Below are 21065 nucleotides of genomic sequence, written 5' to 3'. Positions count from 1 at the left end.
GAATGGCGGGACTGTCGTATGTTGAAAGGCTGGAGCGATTGGGCTTGTATACACTGGAATTTAGAAGGATGAGGGGGGATCTTATTGAAACATATAAGATAATTAGGGGATTGGACACATTAGAGGCAGGAAACATATTCCCAATGTTGGGGGAGTCCAGAACAAGGGGCCACAGTTTAAGAATAAGGGGTAGGCCATTTAGAACGGAGATGAGGAAGAACTTTTTCAGTCAGAGTGGTGAAGGTGTGGAATTCTCTGCCTCAGAAGGCAGTGGAGGCCAGTTCGTTGGATGCTTTCAAGAGAGAGCTGGATAGAGCTCTTAAGGATAGCGGAGTGAGGGGGTATGGGGAGAAGGCAGGAACGGGGTACTGATTGAGAGTGATCAGCCATGATCGCATTGAATGGCGGTGCTGGCTCGAAGGGCTGAATGGCCTACTCCTGCACCTATTGTCTATTGTCTATTGTCAAATAACACACAGCTAACAAAGACATTGGACAGGAGTGGCAGCCACGAACGATCAGGGTCTCACACCTCCATAAAATCAATAACTTTTTTTGTCTAATCTATTTAGGTTTTGGATACTTCCACTTTGTTAATTTATGACACCAAGTTGGAAATCAAAATAACAGCATCTTCCTGACTCTTACATCCGATCTTGTGCCTTTTAGGAAGACCCACTATTTCTACTCATTGTTCATGTGTGTGACACATAAACTTGTTTCTTTTGATAGGTGTATTGTATTCCAAGATAGCATAAAGTAATCAAAAATGGCCTGAGCTACTCTTATCAAAGGGCTTGCTCAGTAGTTTTCATGCTTACCGGAATTCCTCTTCCCACGTCAAGATCGTAGCTTTCAGCCCTGAGGAAATGCATGTCTCATATGGAATATTATTCAGAAGCCTCAGACGGGGAGTTATTAAATGTTAGTGGAACTGTAAGTGTTTTCCAAGACGAGTCTTACTTCACCTTTGGTACCAACTAGTGTAGCCCTTTGGAATTCAGTCTGATGCAAGCTACATGTCATATTACTATTTTTTGCCACTCATGTAAATTGTTTTAAATTGCTTTACTATTTTCCAAACCTGCTGTAAATTATAGTTCAATGTGGAGTCTAATTCCTTTCATTAACCAGATTTTTTAAGAACTTAAATCTGTTATATCGTCCACATATTACCAAATATTTATGCAATATCTTTACCAGTGATCGCCGGTCACAGTAATACTCTAAAACATGAAAGTGCTTTCACACATCTGTTGGAGATCACAAATTTGACACTGGATTCGTTGACTATAATTTACAGCAGGTTTGGACAATAGTAAAGCAATTTAAAACAATTTACGTGAGTGGCAAAAAATGATTTTGTGTTGGTGTGGTGATGGGTGATGGGAAAGGAGGATTTCACATAAAAAAAGCTGCAGCTGTTCCAGCATGAGACTTTGAACAATCTGAAACATTTACCTGAGAATCATAGGGTGGAATTAAAGGAGCAAAGGAGAGGTCCAGGCTTGTGACTGTTCACAATTCTTTAATCTCAATATACATGTATTAATGTGGATATTGTATGAAGAACAAATCCTACCTGCTTATGACTTCTGTCACTTTTGAAAGACCAGACTGTAGTCATGATAAATAGTATAATCGGAAAAGATGACACTATCATAGTTGAAAACTCCTTAGCATGAATTGTTGTTGATAAAGAAAAATCAGATTGGTGTTTTGGGAAGGGAGCATTGTGATACTTCTGTTCAGATAATTGTGTAATTTATAATATTTGTTGTTCTGCCTGGAATTTAATTGAAGATGCTTTTTTGTTGAAAGAAATAATTCTGGTTACATTGCCCAATTTGATTGTGTAATAATTACAAATTATTAATGTTTTGAATTGTTTGAGTTTTTAAAAAATTTGGTCTGTTCACACCTTCCATTTGTTAATTTATTGGATAAAGACCAATAACAAAAACAATTGACTGTGTGCCAATCTGCAAATAATTCTGTGCTTTAAATAAGCACCATTGATATCAACTGGCCATTTCAGCACAAACATTTTGAAATGCCAAAGTTTTCTAATTAGTTCCACAATTTCTAACATTGAACTAAGGTTCACTCTTACAAAAGTGTAACAATTCTTACAGTTGAAATGATTAATATTTAAAATATATTAAAATGACCTTTGGTTAATGCAGAGATAACCTGTGTATTGAATTCTCTCCATGACTAAGATGAGCAAAGGTTTTTCTATATTGGACTGGACATTTTTTTTTTTAATATATAGGCAAACTATTTTGCTAGCTTTGCAAAGCCAGCTTCAATTAGCAGAATTATTGGAAGAGAAATACTGGATACGACCGGCCAACCAACAATAGAGGTGGAGGTATTCTGTACTATAAAGAATTTTGAGAAGGTATCAATATTTCTTTTCATAATTTGGATGTTCTAAATTTATCTGCGATTATGATATATCACAGATTTTCATGTTTGCTTGTAATATGTTTTTATATATAATATCAACGAAGATTATTTTGTGGACTTTCATAATGTGCGATCATAGCTCAGGATTGGAGTGTTTTTTAATGATCCTTTATCCATGAAATTTGCTCTCTTTTCACAATTTGTTTTGACATAGATTAACTCAAACTGCATCAACACGTCTCTGAGTTAAATGAATGAATGAATGAATGAATGAATGAATGAATAAGTTTGTTGGCCAAGTATGTGCATATACAAGGAATGTGCCTTGGTGGTCCACTCACAAATGACAACACAAACATACAGTTAATAATTAAGAATAATGCATAAACAAATCAAAACAATAAGGATACAACATTACAATCTAAACATGTGGGTGAAAATAAACCAGAGCAAAAAAGAAACTACAGACTTTGGTTATTGAGTAGAACTACCACTCGTGGAAAAAAAAACTATTTTTATGTCTGGCTGTGGCTGCTTTGACAGTCTGGAGTTACCTTCCAGAGGGAAGTGCTTCAAAGAGTTTGTGGCAGGGTGAGAGGGGTCAGAGATGATCTTGCCCTCTGGCTTCCTGGCCCTTGCAGTGTACAGTTCGTCAATGGGAGGAAGGTTGCAGCCAACAACCTTCTCAGCTGTGCGAATGATCCGTTGCAGCCTCCGGATGTCATGCTTGGTGGCTGAGCCGAACCAGACCATGATGGAGATGGTGAGGACGGACTCAATGATAGCAGTATAGAATTGGACCATCATTGCCTGTGGCAGATTGTGTTTCCTCAGCTGCCGCAGGAAGTACATCCTCTGTTGGGCCTTTTTGACTGTGGAGTCGATGGTGGCCCCCCCACTTAAGGTCCCTGGAGATGATCGTTCCAAGGAACTTAAATGACTCCACAGATGTGACTATGGTGTTGTTGATGGTGAGTGAGGGGAGGGGGAGCTCTTCAAAAGTCTACAATTAAAGAGGGCAAAATGACTGAAATGTTCATTCCTGATCCTAACACAGCATTACCTCGTACATGGACAGTTACTATTCAAGGACAGCATTTAATATAATACAGTCAATATAATACACAGTGCCCCAACACAACCACAACATATAGCATGGCAGAGGCCCTGGAGAATCTATGTATCTCCCATGAATCGCATAGCATAACCCCTTCATCCTTTCCTTCATGCTCCTCCATACAGTCTCCCAGTCCTGACATGTAATGGGTCTCCAATGATACTCTGCAACCAGTTTTGTTTCTTCATTTGTCATATCCAGCCCAGCATGCCAGGGCTGGTGGCAGAATGATTATATGGTCTCTAATGCCTAAACCCATCATCAGAACAGAGCTCTGATATTTGTTCTCCAACCCCTCTCTCAATCAAGTTCCGATGACTCACCTCTCTCCAATGCAGAACCAGGCCATAAACGATCCTCTGATCACTATCAACACAGTATAGGCTTGAATGCTTTTTATTCACATTCTCAAAAAGTACAGGTCTTTAATGCTTCACCCTCATCTTTTCCCTCTATAGCAAGCACTGGTGCTGATGGCTTCACCACCCTGCTCCCTCCCACTACCAATAGGCGTTTCAGCCACAAATTTTGTTACTTCAAGTCCATGCAGTATATATGGCGATTTTTACTTTGAGATATTTACTGTTGAAGACTTGAAAAATTGGCAAATTTTATGAATACATTTAATATTTCTCTTTTTTAAGTTGGGAGGGCATTTGCAGTTATACATGATGTTGGTGAGGTTTCATTGAGAGGATTGCGTTCACTTCTGGGCACCGTTGTATAGGAAAGATGTTGGAAAGGGTACTGGAAAGAGATGTTTTACAAGGATGTTGCCAGGACTCAAGGGTCTGAGCTATAGGGAGAGGTTGAGTAGGCTGGGACACCATTCCTTAGAGTGCAAGAGGATGAGGTGATCTTGTAGAGGTGTATTAAATCATGAGAGGAATGGATAGGGTAGAGGGGCGGCACGGTAGCGCAGCGGTAGAGTTGCTGCTTTACAGCGAATGCAGCGCCGGAGACTCAGGTTCGATCCTGACTACGGGCGCCGTCTGTAAGGAGTTTGTACGTTCTCCCCGTGACCTGCGTGAGTTTTCTCCGAGATCTTCGGTTTCCTCCCACACTCCAAAGACGTACAGGTTTGTAGGTTAATTGGCTGGGTAAATGTAAAAATTGTCCCGAGTGGGTGTAGGATAGTGTTAATGTACGGGGATCGCTGGGCGGCACGGACTTGGTGGGCCGAAAAAGGCCTGTTTCCGGCTGTATATATGATATGATATGATATGATATGTACAGAGTCTTTGCCCAGAGTAGGGGAATTGAGAACCAGAGGGCATAGGTTTCAGGTGAAGGGGAAAAGATTTAACAGGAATCTGAGGGGTAACTTTTTCAAATAAAGGGTGGTGGCTGTATGAAACAAGCTGCCAGGGGAGGTAGTTGAGGCAGGGACTATCACAACATTTAAGAAACAACTAGACCAAGTGGACCCGTTGGGCCCAAACCTCTCCTGCATTGGTACAGCACCCACTCCTCCCCTCTCCCCTCCCCCCCTCCACCCTCCCTCTCCACCCTCCCCTCCCATCCCCCCCTCCCCCCATCTCCCTCCCCCTGCCTCTCCCGCTCCCTCCCCCTCCCTCACCTCTCCCTCCTCCCCTCCCCCCTCCACCCCCCTCCACCCCTTCCCCTCTGCCCCACTCCCTCCCTCAACCCCCCTTGTCCTCCCTCCTCCCCCTCCCTCCCCTCCTCCCTCCTCCCCCCTCTCTCCCTCCCTCCCCCTTCCCTCAAGAGATAGATTTAAACTTTAAAATAGACCAAGTGGACCCGTTGGGCCCAAACCTCTCTTGAATTGGTGCAGCACCCTCTCCTCCCCCCTCCCTCCACCCCCCTCCCCTCGGCCTCCCCCCTCCCTCCCCTCCCCCTCTCCCCCCTTCCCCTCCCCCCACTCCATCCCCCTCAACCCCCCTTATCCTCCACCCTCCCTCCCTAGAAGATAGGTTTAAACTTAAAAATGTAAATAGCTTTAAAAATATAACACCGATTTCAATGAAACATCTTCCATTAACACCAAAGGAGCGACGGTGAGTAAGGTGGGCCTAAAATTGTTGCGCTATCGTGCACCGTTTTGGCTGTAGTTCAGGAACAAACAAACAAACAAACAAGTTTTAGTATATAGATAAGACAGGAACGTGGATGGGAGGGATGTGGGTCAAACGCAGGCAGATGGGATTGGTGTAGATGGGACATATTGTTGGTGTGGGCAACTTGGGCTGAAGAGCCTGTTTCCATGCTGTATGACGCTAGACTCTAATCATTGTTTCTCTTGTTCTCAACCTAGACACATTCTCCCTCTCTATTTATTTTGCTATTTTTAATTTAGCATTAAATTTATTTACTTTTATATTTTTGTCTCAGTTTTCACATTCTTTATTTTGCAATCCCCCATTGACAATTCGGAGTTTTTGCAACTTGAAAACCAGTTATAAAACATAAAGAAAAACCTGCAAACATTCATCACCTTTCATAACCTCATGACATCGTAGAATGCTTTATAATCAATTATGTACTCTTGAGGTGGGATCATTGACAGAGCAATTCAACTTACCATTTGCTCTCAAAGATTCCGCATTGCAAAGTAATACTTCAAACTGTATAAAAGGAATAAAAGAGTATGTGCAGAGCATTTTGAAACATCAAGGCACAAACCATATGATTTTAGAAGAAAAGCTGTTTTGTAAAAATACCCTATGTTATTCTGGAATGTTGATGAGATGAATGGCTTGAAAGTTAACCTTGGTCACCAGACCTAAACTTGCAATATAGTTGCTTCTCTCTTAAGACACCTTTTCTAGTACACATTAACATTTGAATTTAGTACAAGTGTATTTTGGAAGCAGGATACGAATCACTGCCACTACCATATTGGTTATTTGGTGCGACCAACTAATTTCAACGTTTTTATTCTTTCCCTCAAACACTTGCCAATTTAGAGCCATAATTGCAAGTAATTTAATACATATAACATAGTTTCTTTGCCAAGTCATCTGCTGCCTAGTGAAACAAAGCATTCCTTATCAAATTAATTATTATATTCATCAACTGGTTTGGTTTCTTGCGGCCAGTGTAGAGCCATTTTCCACTTTGATGCTTATAAATTGTAGTCTGTATAGTAAATAATTATCACCAAAACATGGCAACTGTAATTTCTTTCACAAGGTTTTCAGGTGTACATGTGAAAAGGTTTAGAGTAACTTTCTTATCATTACTGTTAACAATAACTGTTCATGAAAAGAAATAGATAAAGTAGAATCCTGGACGGCACGGTAGCGCAGCGGTAGAGTTGCTGCTTTACAGCGAATGCAGCGCCGGAGACTCAGGTTCGATCCTGACTACGGGTGCTGCACTGTAAGGAGTTTGTACGTTCTCCCCGTGACCTGTGTGGGTTTTCTCCGAGATCTTCGGTTTCCTCCCACACTCCAAAGACGTACAGGTATGTAGGTTAATTGGCTGGGTAAATGTTAAAAAAAAAAAAATTGTCCCTAGTGGGTGTAGGATAATGTTAATGTGCGGGGATCACTGGGCGGCACGGACTTGGAGGGCCGAAAAGGCCTGTTTCCGGCTGTATATATATGATGATGATGATGATGATGATGATGGACTGTGAAATTATTTTCCAGTACTTATTTTATAACTGTAACTCTAAATCAACATCCTTCCAAATAAATTGAAAATGCATTTCTATACAGTAAGTTGTATACACAAATACTAACAATATTTTTGCCGCAATCATGGCTATTATAGTAAGAGAAAGTCAATTTCTGGGTTTTTTTTAAAGTAGGGGATTTGAAGGGTAGGTACAATGGAGAGTAATCGGTTTGATTATTTTTTCTGAAATTGCCTCTTCAGCAAAGTCCTAAATTCAACTACTTTATGACATGCATCTCTAAGAAGCTGTACAAGATCAACAAATCAAGAGGAAAGTGCATATAGAAGATTAACTGCAGCAAAACAGGAAAGGCACACTTCGCCTTTTGCCAAATGCTTATCAATTCTAGTGTCACGATCCCATTCACACAGCATTAATTAATACCTCAAGAATTGCATTCATCTATATACTAAAACTCTTGTTTGTTTGTTTGTTCCTGAACTACAGCCAAAACGGTACACAATAGTGTGACAATTTTAGGCCCACCTTACTCACCATCCCTTTGGTGCTAATGGAAGAAGTTTCATTGAAATCGGTGTTATATTTTTAAAGCTATTCACATTTTAAAGTTTAAATCTATCTCTTTGGGAGGATGGGAGGGGGGAGGAGGGAGGATAAGGGGGGTTGAGGGGGATGGAGGGGGGGAAAGGAAGGGGGGGGTGAGGGAGTGGAGGAAGGAGAGGGGGGAGGGGGGAGAGAGGGAAGGGGGAGGAGGGGGTGCTGCACCAATGCAGGAGAGGTTTGGGCCCAACGGGTCCACTTGGTCTAGTTTACTTTTAAAAATTGTATAATGTACATATTATTGCACTTAAATTCACACTGCCCATTTGAGCCATTTACACCAGCGGTAGTGAATGAATTGGTGGAATTTACTTCTCTAAATCTTATTTTTCTGCCAATTTTCTTAATTATTTTCCCCATCTTTGCTTAGGCCTTAAATTACATAGGATGTAGACTGGTTATATAGGATGTGATTGGTCATAAAAGTGGCAGATGGGTGTACTTGGTGGGGAAAAAACACAAATCTTCTTGGTAGGAAGAAAAGAAAAAAAAATTGTTTTTAATTGACAAACTAGTATATGTTGCTCTAAAGAAAAACTTGAGATTCTAGTTAACTTATGATGGGAAACAATAGGTTAGCTTTGACGGGACTGGGGGTGGTCAGATCTTAAGAGGGGTGGGGTAGATTTGACATTGCGGATAGTTGTGAAGGTGTTTGCTGCAATGGTAGGGATGGAACATAACAGAAAGGAAGCCTTGTTGCAATTAGATACAAGGTTCATTAGAATGATTTTTGGAATGTGGAACTTCTTCCATGGGGAATGACTGAATAGATTAAAAATAAATAAAAATGTGCAAATTTGAATGTCTTTCATGATCTGTGGATGTCTCAATGTGTTTTATGCTGGGTTCGCTCTGGATGCTCCTGTTTCTTCCCACATTCCAAAGTTGTACGGGTTTATAGGTCAATTGGCGTCTCTAAATTTCCCTTAGTGTGTAGAATACGAAACTGGGATAACATAGAACTAGTGCATGGGTGGGCTCGGTGGGCAGAAGGGTATGTTTCCATGCTCTAAACTAAATGAAAGAGTTTCCAGGATGTTTGATAGAGTTAATTTGAGAGGGTGTTTCCCTTGCAGGATGGTCATAGGTTTAAAGTGAGAGGGAAAGATTTAATACGAACCTGAGGGTCAACTTTTTCACACAGTGTGTGGTATGTATATGGAATGAAACGCCAAAGGAAATGTGTGAGACAGGTACAATAACAACATTTAAAAGGCATTTGGATAGGTCCATGGATAGGAAAGTTTACTAATATTTCAAAACACATTGGAAAATGTACATGACATTCAGGAGAAGCAAATATTATGAAGATAACATTTTAAAATTAATCATAGAAATTATTTTAAATCCATTGAATTTTCAATGATTTATCCAAGGGAATGACAATCTATACATGTAAAATTACATTTTCTGAGCTGGGGAAGTTATTGAGCAGTTATTTAGCTGACTATTAAAAGTTGACTTGCAGGTCATGTGATAAAGCTTGCTATTATCAAAGACATTCCACTTAGAAACATGGAAAAATAGGTGCGGGAGTAGGCCATTCCACCCTTTGAGCCAGCACCGCCATTCAATATGATCATGGCTAATCATCTAAAATCAGTACCCCATTCCTGCTTTTCCCCCCATATCCCTTGATTCCTTCAGCCCTAAAAGCTAAATCTAACTCTCTCTTGAAAACATCCAGTGAATTGGCCTCCACTGCCTTCTGCTGCAGAGATCTATGCAGATTTACAACTCTCTGAATGAAAAAAATATTTCCTCGTCTCAGTCCTAAATGGCCTAGCCCTTATTCTTAAACTGTGACCCCTAGTTCTGGACTCCCCCGACATCGGGAACAATTTTCTTGCATCTAGCCTGTCCAATCCTTTAAGAATTCTATATTTTATATGTTTCTATAAAATAGTTGAAATAGTCTGAGAATAGTTAATTAATAACTTAGAGCTTGACAGATCACTAATTTTAGTAGCTTTAACGAAAGTAATTTGCATTGCAGCTAGCAATTTCTAGATTAAAATGATTACATGTATAAGCCTGTCCTCCAGCAAGTTGACATCAGTTTCTTAGTGCAATGAGGGCAAGAGATAGCAGTTTTGCCATTGTTGCAGCTTCAAAATTGAGGCTAGTAATTGTTATTTCTTATATCTTATATCTTAAGCTCATTATTTTGATAATAACAAAATCTCAATATTACAACATTCAAACTGAAATATGATCAATGAAGATAAATGGAGGATGACAATCTCCATATCCCCATAAATGGCTAAATTTATTGATTTGTCCTCATTTATTTTTAAAGTGAAAAGGAAAAGGACAAAAAAATAAATTGCGGGAAAAATTCACTAATATACGGTGACATTATTTCACAGATATTAAAATCCTCTGTAATTTGTCTTCCACATATTGAACCAGAATTAATTACTTAATGAAGCTATGAGAAACGCCCACTCAGTTGACATTTTTAAATGGCAGTTAAAAACATATCATTTTAATCAAGCTTTTAACTGATGTTACTTTGTTTGTCCTTTTACACTCTCAATTTTACATTTTATTTTTTTAATATAAATCTGTGCTTTGTATGCTATTAACAGCTTATCTTACTGTTTTTAAATTGTATTTTTGTTTAGACATGTGTTTGTTTTTGTGGAAAGCACTTTGGGTTGCATTCAATTGCATGAAAAGTGCGATAGAAATAAAGTTATTATTATTATTCAACTCTGGTTTAATTATATTTACTCAGAGCCTTCAAGAAAACAAATTTTAGTAATAACTGCTGAACAGCAAACAATATAAACTGCATAATTGAATTTTCAAATCCACATTTTTAATAACTGGCTGCAACACAATAGAAAGAAATGTTCTGATATTCCCCAAACCTTTCCAATATTGAGATAAAATTCCACATTTTGACAATAGCATATCTTTTCAATTATTTCTCCAAACGTTCTTTTCTATTTATTCCCTTCCTTCCATTGTTGCAAATTTTGATTTCCACATTGATGCCAATTGCCTTATCCAAGTGGCATTATTTCAAGGGCTCAGGACCTTCATCGGCCTGCTTGGCTCGGCCCTGGGACTTACCATTGCCCGGTGGGGGCTTCAAAAAGTTGGGATATGCACCACGGGAGAAGAAATGAGGAGGAGATAAGACTTTGCCTTCCATCACAGTGAGGGTGTGCCTAGAGCAATCACTGTGATGGCTGTTTGTGTAAAAATTGTATCTGTGTGTCCTGTGCTTTTTGTTGTCTACTGCCGGACCCTGACGTGAGAGGACGCTGGCGTTGTTTATTCGCCGCTTCTCCGTTAGGATAGTTTGTCTGTTTGTTTTTATGTTATGATTGTTTATGTAAAGCGCTTTGAGCTTCTGGAAAGACGCTATATAAAATAAATGCTTATTATTATTATTATTATTATTAAGTGTATCATCCAAATACTGCCCAATCCCTGCTCTCCATATCTGCCTCTATGCTATTGATATCCCTATCAGCGAACCAGGATGGCTACTCCTATGTCGGCCACTCCTCCAGCCATTGCACCCCACCCATTCTACAATGTAGCAGCAGTTGCAGTTGAGCCTTAAAGGTTAAACCATTATGCTGGTTTGCTTCTGTGCACGAAGCTTGTGAAGATATATTCACAATGGGACTGGGAGAAAAACTGACAGTGAAGCATGCATGATAGGAATAGAGATCCATTTCAAGAAACAACAAACTGCAGCTACTGAAAATAAATGCAGAAAATACTGGAAATACTCAGCAGGTTAGATGGCATCTGTGAAGACAAGAACAGAGATAAATTAAGATAAATTATCTTAAGTTTTAGGTTGCAGTCCCTCTGGTCAATGTCTTTCCACAGAGCTGATGGAGGGAAGAATTCTAGGATTTGAACACAGGAATAATGAAGAACCAACGATATATTTCCAAGTCAATTGGTATATGACCTGAACGACAGCCTGCAGATGAAGATGTTGCCACCCTTGTCCTTCTTGGTGGTAGAGGCCATGGGTTTGGAAAATGCCATTGAAATAACCTGGGTAATAGCTGTAGTAAATTTTGTAGATGGTGGACTCTGCAGCCGCTGTAGGTGCAGATGGAAGACATGCGTTTAGTCTGATTGATAGGGTGTCATTTCAAGTGGGCTGCATTATCCTGGATAATGTTAGGGTTCTTACGTGCTGTTGGAACTACACATACAAGGCAAGTACAAGAACACATGAAAATAGGAGCAGGATTAGATCACTTTTTAATATGATCATGATTGTTTTATGTTGACCTTTTCTCACTCAGTTTCCATAACCCTCAATTCTTCAATCTTTCAAATATTTATCCGTCACCACTTAAATATATCAAGTGATCTGGCCTTCACCATCCTCGAGGATAAAGAATTCCAGAGATTGACTAACCTCTGAGTGAAGAAATTTCTATGCACCTCAGTTTTAAATGACCTGCCCTTTATTTTGAAGCAATGTACCCTTGTTCGTGAGTATTTCATCATGCTCCTAACTTGTGCCTTGCTCATGGTGGTAAGGACTTGGAGCATCAGGAGGTGAGTTATACAGCACAGGATATGTAGCCTCTAATTTGTTCCAGTAGACACAGTATTTATGTGGCTGGTCCAGATTAATGATAATTCCTAAGATGTGAATGGTGAGGAACTCGGTGATGGTAATGTTATTGAATGACAATGTAAGATGGTTAAACTCTTTCTTATTGAAGAAGTTGCTACTTTCATGGCACAAATCTTATTGCTGCATATTCATCTGTGCCTGTTGATGGGAAAAAAACCTTCGACTTTAAAATATTTTAATTTATCTGCTTTAAATATATAATAAAACAGCCTGTTTCCTTCCAGAGTGTATGTTTTGCTGCAATGTCTAATTGCTGTAGTGATCCTAACTATACAACCCAAGATACTGGCAATAATAATAATGAAGAAAAAGCTCAATCTGTCAACATTGCCTTGGAATGGGTCAATGAACCACTGAACTCCTTGCTGAAAGGGCTTTTACCGGCTAACCAGATACATGTGGACAAACTGCTGAGGTACAGGTCATTGAATACCCCATCCCTTCAGTTCTTTTCAGTAAAATTATTTGTATCTGGCCTTCACATTCATATCTTGTAAATACAGCCTTCTTAATCTCCCAGTTTTATTTTTCAATTGGTTAATCAGTCGCTTTAATCGTACATTTTGTATCGTTTTATCTTCAGTTTTGAATTTTACTTCATATTAGTTCTTTGATATTTGGAAGTATTTAAGTTTGTTTGTTACCTGAATTTCAGGGTGGTTTGCATTTGTTTTAATAAATGAATGACTTTACTTGGGTCAGCTTTTCAAATGTAATCATTCTGAAACTGTTAACTTGTTTCCAGATTGAGTAAGGGTATAGATCTGTGACTTTTAGACCAGGCAGACACTTTTCTGGAATATATTTTGCTGTGGAATCTGTACTTGTGGATTTCTACCCCATTTTGGCCGAACACAGTTTTATGGTCTAGGGAAGGAGCAATGGCTCTTATATCCTGGCTTTCAGCAGATATTACATTAAAAATACATGATAATTATATGGTTCATTCCTGACATTTCTACCTCTTAATTGTTTGTGTGATCTATAATTGGACAGATGAGAATGTGGTGACTTGCTGAAGCTGACCTTGTTGGATTTGTCACATTTAAGGTTACTCCCTATACGGTCAGTTTTTTGACAAACCTCATCACTGTGCCTCATTCATTCTTTACCTTCTTCCAGAGATAGTGAGATGGACCTAACATTTCCAGTTTGATTGACACATTAAACACTTAAAATGAATGACTCACCCACTATAAAGTATATTATTGAAATGCAAAGATTTTTCAAGAAGGTTAGGTAAAATCGGGACCAGTGTGAAAAGGAAGGTGAATACAGAATTAAAGGTGTTGTATTTGAATGTGCGTAGTATAAGAAACAAAGAAGATGAGCTTGTAGCACAGTTAGAAATTGATAGGTAAGATGTTGTGGGGATTACAGAGACGTGGCTGCAAGAGGATCGGAGCTGGGAGCTGAATATTCAGGGTTATATGTCATATCGGAATGACAGGAAGGTGGGCATAGCGGGTGGGGTAGCTGTGTTGGTTAGTAATGAAATTCAGTTCTTAGTGAAGGGTGACATAGGATCAGAAGATGTAGAGTCATTGTGGTTAGAGCTGAGAAATTATATGGTTGAAAAGACCCTAATGGGAGTTATCTACAGGCCCCCAAACAGTAGCCTGGATATAGGAACAAGTTATATCAGGAGATAAAATTGGCATGTAAAAAAGGCAATGCTATGGTGGGCATAGGAGATATTTCAATGTGCAGGTAGACTGGGAAAAGCAGGTTGGTACTGGACCCCAAGAAAGGAAATTTGTAGAGTGCCTCCTTCTTAGATGGATTCTTAGAGCAGCTTGTAGTGGAGGTTGCCAGGGAAAAGGCAATTTTGGATTTAGTGTTATGTAATGAACCGGATTTGATAAAGGGAACTCAAGGAAAAAGGAACCATTAGGAGGTAGCGACCACAATATAAGTTTTAATCTGCAATTTGAAAGGGAGAAGGTGATATTGGATGTGTTGGTATTACAGCTGGGCAAAGAGGACTACAGAGGCATGAGGGAGGAGCTGGCCAAAGTTGACTGGAAAGGGACCCTAGCAGGGATGACGGTGGAACAGCAATGGCAGGAAATTCTGGGAATAATCCAGAAAATGCAGGATCTTTTCATTCCAAAGAGGAAGAAAGATTCTAGGGGGAGAAGGAGGCGACCATGGCTGACAAGAGAAGTCAAGGACAGTATAAAACTAAAAGAGAAGGTGTATAACATAGCAAAGATTAGTGGGAAGCCAGAGGATTGGGAAGCTTTTCAAGAACAACAGAAGGCAATACGGGGAGAAAAGATGAAATACGAAGGTAAGCTAGCCAACAATATAAAAGAGTATTGTAAGAGTTTCTTCAGTTATATAAGGAGCAAGAAAGAGGCAAGAGTGGACGTTGCACCGCTGGAGAATGATGCAGGAGAAGTGATAATGGGGAATAAAGAAATGGCAAAGGAGTTGAATAACTTTTTTGCATCAGTCTTCACAGTGGAAGACACCAGCAACGTGCCTGAAATTCAAGAGAGTCAGGGGGTGGAAGTTAATAGAGTGGCTATTACAAGGGAGAAGGTGCTTGGGAAGTTGAAAGGGCTGAATGTGGATGTCACTTGGACCGGATGGACTGCACCCAAAGGTTCTGAAAAAGGTGGCTGTAGAAATTTTGGAGGCATTGATAGTGATATTTTAAGAATCACTAGAGTCAGGAGTGGTCCCAGATGATTGGGAAATTGCCAATATTACCACGCTGCACAAGAAGGGAGCTAAGCAGAATAGCGGGAACTATAGGCCGGTTAGTCTGACTTCGGTGGTTGGTAAGATTTTGGAGTCCATTATAAAGGATGAGGTTACGGAGTACTTAGAAGTTCATGATAAAATAGGCCAAAGTCATCATGGTTTTGTGAAGGGGAGGTCTTGCCTGACAAATTTGCTGGAATTCTTTGAAGAAGTAAATAGTAGGACACAAAGTTGAGTTAGTAGATGTTGTTTACTTAGATTTTCAGAAAGCCTTTGATGCCATACGTTAGGCCTCTAAGGAAGATGGGAGCCCACGGTATCAAAGGGCAGATACTAGCATGGATAGCAGGTTGGCTGGATGGCAGTAGACAATAAAGGGGGCTTTTTCTAGTTGGCTGCCAGTGACTAGTAGAGTTCCACTAGGGTCGGTTCTGGGGCCGCTACTCTTCATGTTGTATATTAATGATTTGGACGAGGGGATTGAAGGCTTTGTGGCAAAGTTTGCAGATGATATGAAGATAGGTGGAAGGGCAGGTAGTGTAGAGAAAGCAGGGACTCTGCAGAAGGACTTGGACATGTTGGGAGAGTGGGCAGAGAAGTGGCAAATGGAATATAGTGTAGCAAAGCATGGAGTCATACATTTTGGTAGTAGAAATAAAGGCGTAGAGACGATTTTCTAAATGGGGTGAGAATCCAGAAATCGGAGGTGCAAAGGGAGTGCTGGTGCAGGATTCCCAAAAAGTTCATTTGCAAGTCGAATTGGTAATGAAGAAAGCAAACTCAATGCTAGCATTTATTTCAAGAGGGCTTGTATCTAAAAACAGGGATGTAATGTTGAGGCTCTATAAGGCGCTGGTAAGGCCACATTTGGAATATTGTGAGCAATTTTGGGCACCATATCTGAGGAAGGATGTGCTGGCTCTGGAGAAGGTCCAGAGGACGTTTGCAAAAATAATCCCAGGAATGAGTAGGTTAAACTATGATGAGCGTTTGTCGGCACTGGGCCTGTACTCGCTGGAGTTTAGAAGAATTAGGAGGGACCTCATTGAAACATACAGAATAGTGAAAGGCTTGGATAGAATGGATGTGGAGAGGATGTTTCCAATAGTGGGAGAGCCTAGGACTAAATGTCATAGCTTCAGAATTAAGGGATGTTCTTTTAGGAAGGAGATAAGAAGAAATTTCTCTAGTCAGAGGGTGGTGGCTCTGTGGAATTCTTTGCCACAGAAGGCTGTAGAGGCCGTCAGTGGATATTTTTAAGGCAGAGATAGATGGATTCTTAATTAGTGCAGGTGTCAGAGGTTATGGGGAGAAGGCAGGAGAATGGGGTTAGGAGGGAGAGATAGATCAGCCATGATTGAATGGTGTAGATTTGATGGGCCGAATGGCCTAATTCTACTCCTATCCCTTATGACCTTATAAAGTTTTCCATTTAATAAATGCCAATGGTCAGAAATATGTTCTTGTTTTGATGAAAACCCACAGCCGAGACCTGAAAAGTTCATTCTAAATGCAATGGACTTACTTAAATTTTGGTATGATGTACATTTAAATTGTGAAAAGTATTCCAATAATGCAAATAAATATATTTTGTTCTAACTAAACTGAATTGCATTTGAAAATGGTATTTTGTGGCACATAATAGCAGACTGAAGTTTTGGTGATGGTAAAGAGAAACATGTACAGGTACTTTCTTATTGATGAAGATGACAGTAAAACTGGATACTAGGCAGTTAAGTAAAATGTATTATGTTAGATTCTGGCGTTAGAACATTACACCAGAATAAAAGTTATGTATTACTTTAAATATAATATTTATAACTGCATATCATCAATATTATAAGCCAAGTGACAAATCTGAATTTGAATTGCACAGTGAATATTTTCAGAGGAAAGTGGAAGAAGGTGAAGAGCAAATGAAAAAGGATAACGAAGAAGAGAAGCTAACTGAGCCAGAATCACTCCCTCCACCCGTCAGTGCTGCCATTGGAGACAAGAAAAAGAAAAGTCCAAAAGGTTTACTTAAAACTCACTTCAGAGTAGTTATACAAACTGAACAGCAGACATATATGCAGGAGTTAAATTTAACCACTTTGCACAGACAGTTCACACTGACAAATTCTGCAAAGATGGGCGTGTTCCTAATGTGCTTAATGATGATTGGAAGAGCCCAGTTCCTCCGATGGCCCCACGCTGGCACATAGCTCTGCTCACAGGACCTTCTAAAATACTCTCGTGGCAGACAGTAATGGAATGCGAATGGGGGAAGAGGGGTGAGATAAAAACAAGGAATATGTTCTTGCTGATTATTCATTAACATTTTGCAGCAGTGGATTTGTAAAAATCTTGTGGAGTGCCAAGGAACTTCATTATGCAGTATTTTCAAACAACATAAAAGAGAGGCCATTTGGCCCATCAAGTCTATGTCATCTTTCAGAATATTCCCATCAATTCCATTCCCATCTCTCACCGTTTTTCAGCTTTCTCCCCCTACTACAATCAATCTGAAGAAGGGTTCCCATCCAAAACGTTACGTATTCGTGTGTTCCACAGATGCTGCATGACTCACTGATTTACTTGGCATTTTTGTGTCTATTACTATATTCCTCTACTTTTTCTCACATGCCCATCAACTCTTCACTGATTCTCTGGCCACCTACACCCATGATAATTTACAATAACCATTTCATCTAACAATTTGCACATTTTAAGAATGTGGGAGAAAACTAGATCACCTGAAGGAAACCCATGCAGTCACAGGGACCACACCAGAGGCCAGAATTGAAATCAGGACCCAGTGAAGCAGCAGCACTACTTGCTGCAGAACTGTGCTGCAGATTTAGCAAGAAAATGGGCTCTTTCAATAATTATTAATGATGCAATAATTGGTATAATTATTTTACTTAGGTTGGTGCATAAAGAATCGCTATAAATACAATTGTTATTCTGAGTGCTTGCTTAGATCAATGATCTCTTAAATTATCAAAATTAGGCAACAAGGTCATACTGATCATTTTTATTTCAGCCAAAAAAAGTATTATTCCAGAAAAAAGTATAAATCCTCGTGAACCACCAGAACCATTCTTTCCGGGCGGTGTGGCAATTGGTGCAGTGTCTCTGGCCATGGCCAAAGCTGCCGCCAGACTTCAGAACATCATTTTGTATTTACATATTGCTTCATTGAACCAAGCTGAGGTAAGAGGGTTTTCTTTATCTGCTTTTATCTCTTTTGTAAGTTTATTCTATTCATTACTACTGCATACACAGTGCCCTCCATAATCTTTGGGACAAAGACCCATCATTTATTTATTTGCCTCTGTACTCCACAATTTGAGATTTGTAATAGAAAAAAAATCACATGTGGTTAAAGTGCACATTGTCAGATTTTAATAAAGGCCATTTTTATACATTTTGGTTTCACCATGTAGAAATTACAGCAGTGTTTATACATAGTCCCCTATTTCAGGGCATCATAATGTTTGGGACACAGCAATGTAATGTAAATAAAAGTAGTCATGTTTAGTATTTTGTTGCATATCCTTTACATGCAATGACTGCTTGAAGTCTGCAATTCATGGACATTACCAGTTGCTGGGTGTCTTCTCTGGTGATGCTTTGCCAGGCCTGCATTGCAGTCATCTTTAGCTTATGCTTGTTTTAAGGGGGTAGTCCCCTTCAGGTTTCTCTTCAGCATATAAAAGGCATGCTCAATTGGGTTCAGATCAGGTGATTGACTTGGCCACTTAAGAATTGACCATTCATCAGCTTTGAAAAACTCCTTCGTTGCTTTAGCAGTATGCTTGGGATTATTGTCTTGCTGTAGAATGAACTGCAGGCCATTGAGTTTTGAGGCATTTGTTTGAACTTGAGCAGGTAGGATGTGTCTATACACTTCAGAATTCATTATACTACTACCATCAGCAGTTGTATCATCAATGAAGATAAATGAGCCAGTACCTTCAGCAGCCATACATGCCCAGGCCATAACACCCCCACCACCATGTTTTACAGATGAGGTGGTATGTTTTGGATCTTGGGCAGTTCCTTCTCTCCTCCATACTTTGCTCTTGCCATCACTTTGATACGTTAATCTTTGTCTCATCTGTCCACAAGACCTTCTTCTAAAACTTTGGTTGCTCTTTTAAGTACTTCTTGGCAAACTGTAACCTGGCCATCCTATTTTTGCGGCTAACCAGTTGTTTGCATTTTGCAGTATAGCCTCTGTATTTCTGTTCATGACGTCTTCTGCGGACAGTGGCCATTGACACATCTACTGACTCCTGAAAAGTGTTTCTGATCTGTCGGACAGGTGTTTGGGGATTTCTATTTATTATCGAGAGAATTCTTCTGTCATCAGCTGTGGAGCTCACCAGTGCTCCCTTTCTTGTTAATGATGTTCCAACAGTTGATGGTAAGCCTAAGATTTGGCTAATATCTCTTTATTCTTGTTTATCAGTCCCATAATGGCTTATTTGCCTTTCATTGGCACAACGTTGGTCCTCATATTGATAAACAACAATAACAGTTTCCAAAGGTGATGGAAAGACTGGTGAATTAGTAAGGAACCAAACGAGACTCAGCGAGCTCATGGTCCAACAAAATCTTTCTGCTACCTTACCCCCAGAGAAAAGAAAAATGAATCTGAACATGGTCGAACTAAATCCAGAGCGAAATTGCATGATGACACAAAAAATCATGAGAAAGTTAGAGAGAATCAAAATTAATCTGGAAGCTCTCGGTCAAATTCAAAGGAAACTGTACAGAAGAATGCTCGAAATAAAGATAAACAGAAGAACTTTGAAAATTCACGGTCAAGATCCAAGGAAGATTTGCAAGAAGATAAATCAACGGAGAAGAAAATAGTAAAGAATAGTAAATAGTAAAGAGAAGAGAATCTGAAAGCTCCTTGTCAAAATATAAGGAAAGATTCTGATTCTGATTGATGGCTCTCGATCCAAAACAAAGGAAAGCATTGAATTGTCTCGATCGAAGTCCAAGGAAGATGATGAAGATATTCAAAAAGGAATAGAGAAAAGGCATGATTATGAAACAGTAGCTCAGTTGGAATCTAGTCAGAAACAACTGGAAAGTCTTAATGAGATCCACAAAATAGAGGTTGCAGAACTGAATCAAAGTTTGATGAATAGATTGGATCAGCAGATGGAAGAACTAAAAGAAAAACATGAGAACGAGATTCAGGAAAAGGAACAGGAAGTTACAAAATTGAAACTTTACCTGGAAGCTTCAAATAATGATAAGAACAAACTATCTAGCAAAGTAGAAGAGCTTACAGGAGAAGTTGCTTCAAGAGCAGATAGAATGCAACAGCTCCAAGCGGAGCTCCAAGAAGCATCTTGCCAGATTGGTGTTTTGTTGGAAAGTGAAATAATCCTGAAAACTAGATTAGGAACACTTGAAGAGACTGCTAGTCAAACTTTGCTAGCAAGAACAGAGTTAGAAAACACTGTAAGTGGGTTGAAAAACACGCATGAACAAAGCCAGGAGAGGATTTGTGAACTTAATTGTTTTAATGAAGCAGATGGAAAAATAGTTGCAAATCAATAAATTTACTTCTTTCTGTTTTGATAAAATCAACAACCTTAGCGAGCGACTTAAAGTTTACCAACTCAATTTGATTCAGTGCAGCATTTCACACTACAACTGCAAAATAAAGAGCGGGATATTAAGGTCTTACAAGCAGAATTACAAATCATTAGTGCAGAGCGCGACACATTCCAACAAGAAAGCAAACTCAGCAAACAGCTTTTGAAAGAGAAGGAGGTACACATTGAGCATTGTAAAACAGAACTGGCAGAAAATGCAGATATGTATAAATTCGTCACTCAACAGCTGAAGGAAAAATAATCAAACATCTTAAGTTGCCAGGAAGATATAAAGAGTTTAAAGTTGCAACTTGAGCACCATGATGTCGTTGTAGATAAAGAAGCTATATCCTTGCTCAACGAACAACATCAATTGGAACAACAAAA

At 39.5% G+C, this 21065-nt stretch overlaps 1 protein-coding gene across 2 annotated transcripts in view; it reads left to right on the top strand.

Annotated features, from left to right (window-relative positions):
- Positions 1 to 21065, top strand: part of eno4 (enolase 4) — a 57031-nt gene that overhangs the window by 3582 nt on the left and 32384 nt on the right. Inside the window, exons 2-5 of one of the 2 annotated variants that reach the window (XM_078413447.1) lie at positions 2276 to 2404; positions 12588 to 12778; positions 16952 to 17091; positions 18101 to 18270. In XM_078413447.1, the coding sequence (XP_078269573.1) occupies positions 2276 to 2404; positions 12588 to 12778; positions 16952 to 17091; positions 18101 to 18270 (630 nt within the window). The remainder of the gene's footprint in view (positions 1 to 2275; positions 2405 to 12587; positions 12779 to 16951; positions 17092 to 18100; positions 18271 to 21065) is intronic. The other variant, XM_078413448.1, reaches the window with a different exon arrangement.

The sequence above is a fragment of the Rhinoraja longicauda genome, chromosome 16, assembly GCF_053455715.1.
Source record: "Rhinoraja longicauda isolate Sanriku21f chromosome 16, sRhiLon1.1, whole genome shotgun sequence".
NCBI classification, from domain to species: Eukaryota; Metazoa; Chordata; class Chondrichthyes; order Rajiformes; family Arhynchobatidae; genus Rhinoraja; species Rhinoraja longicauda.
This window is presented reverse-complemented; position numbering and strand designations above follow the sequence as displayed.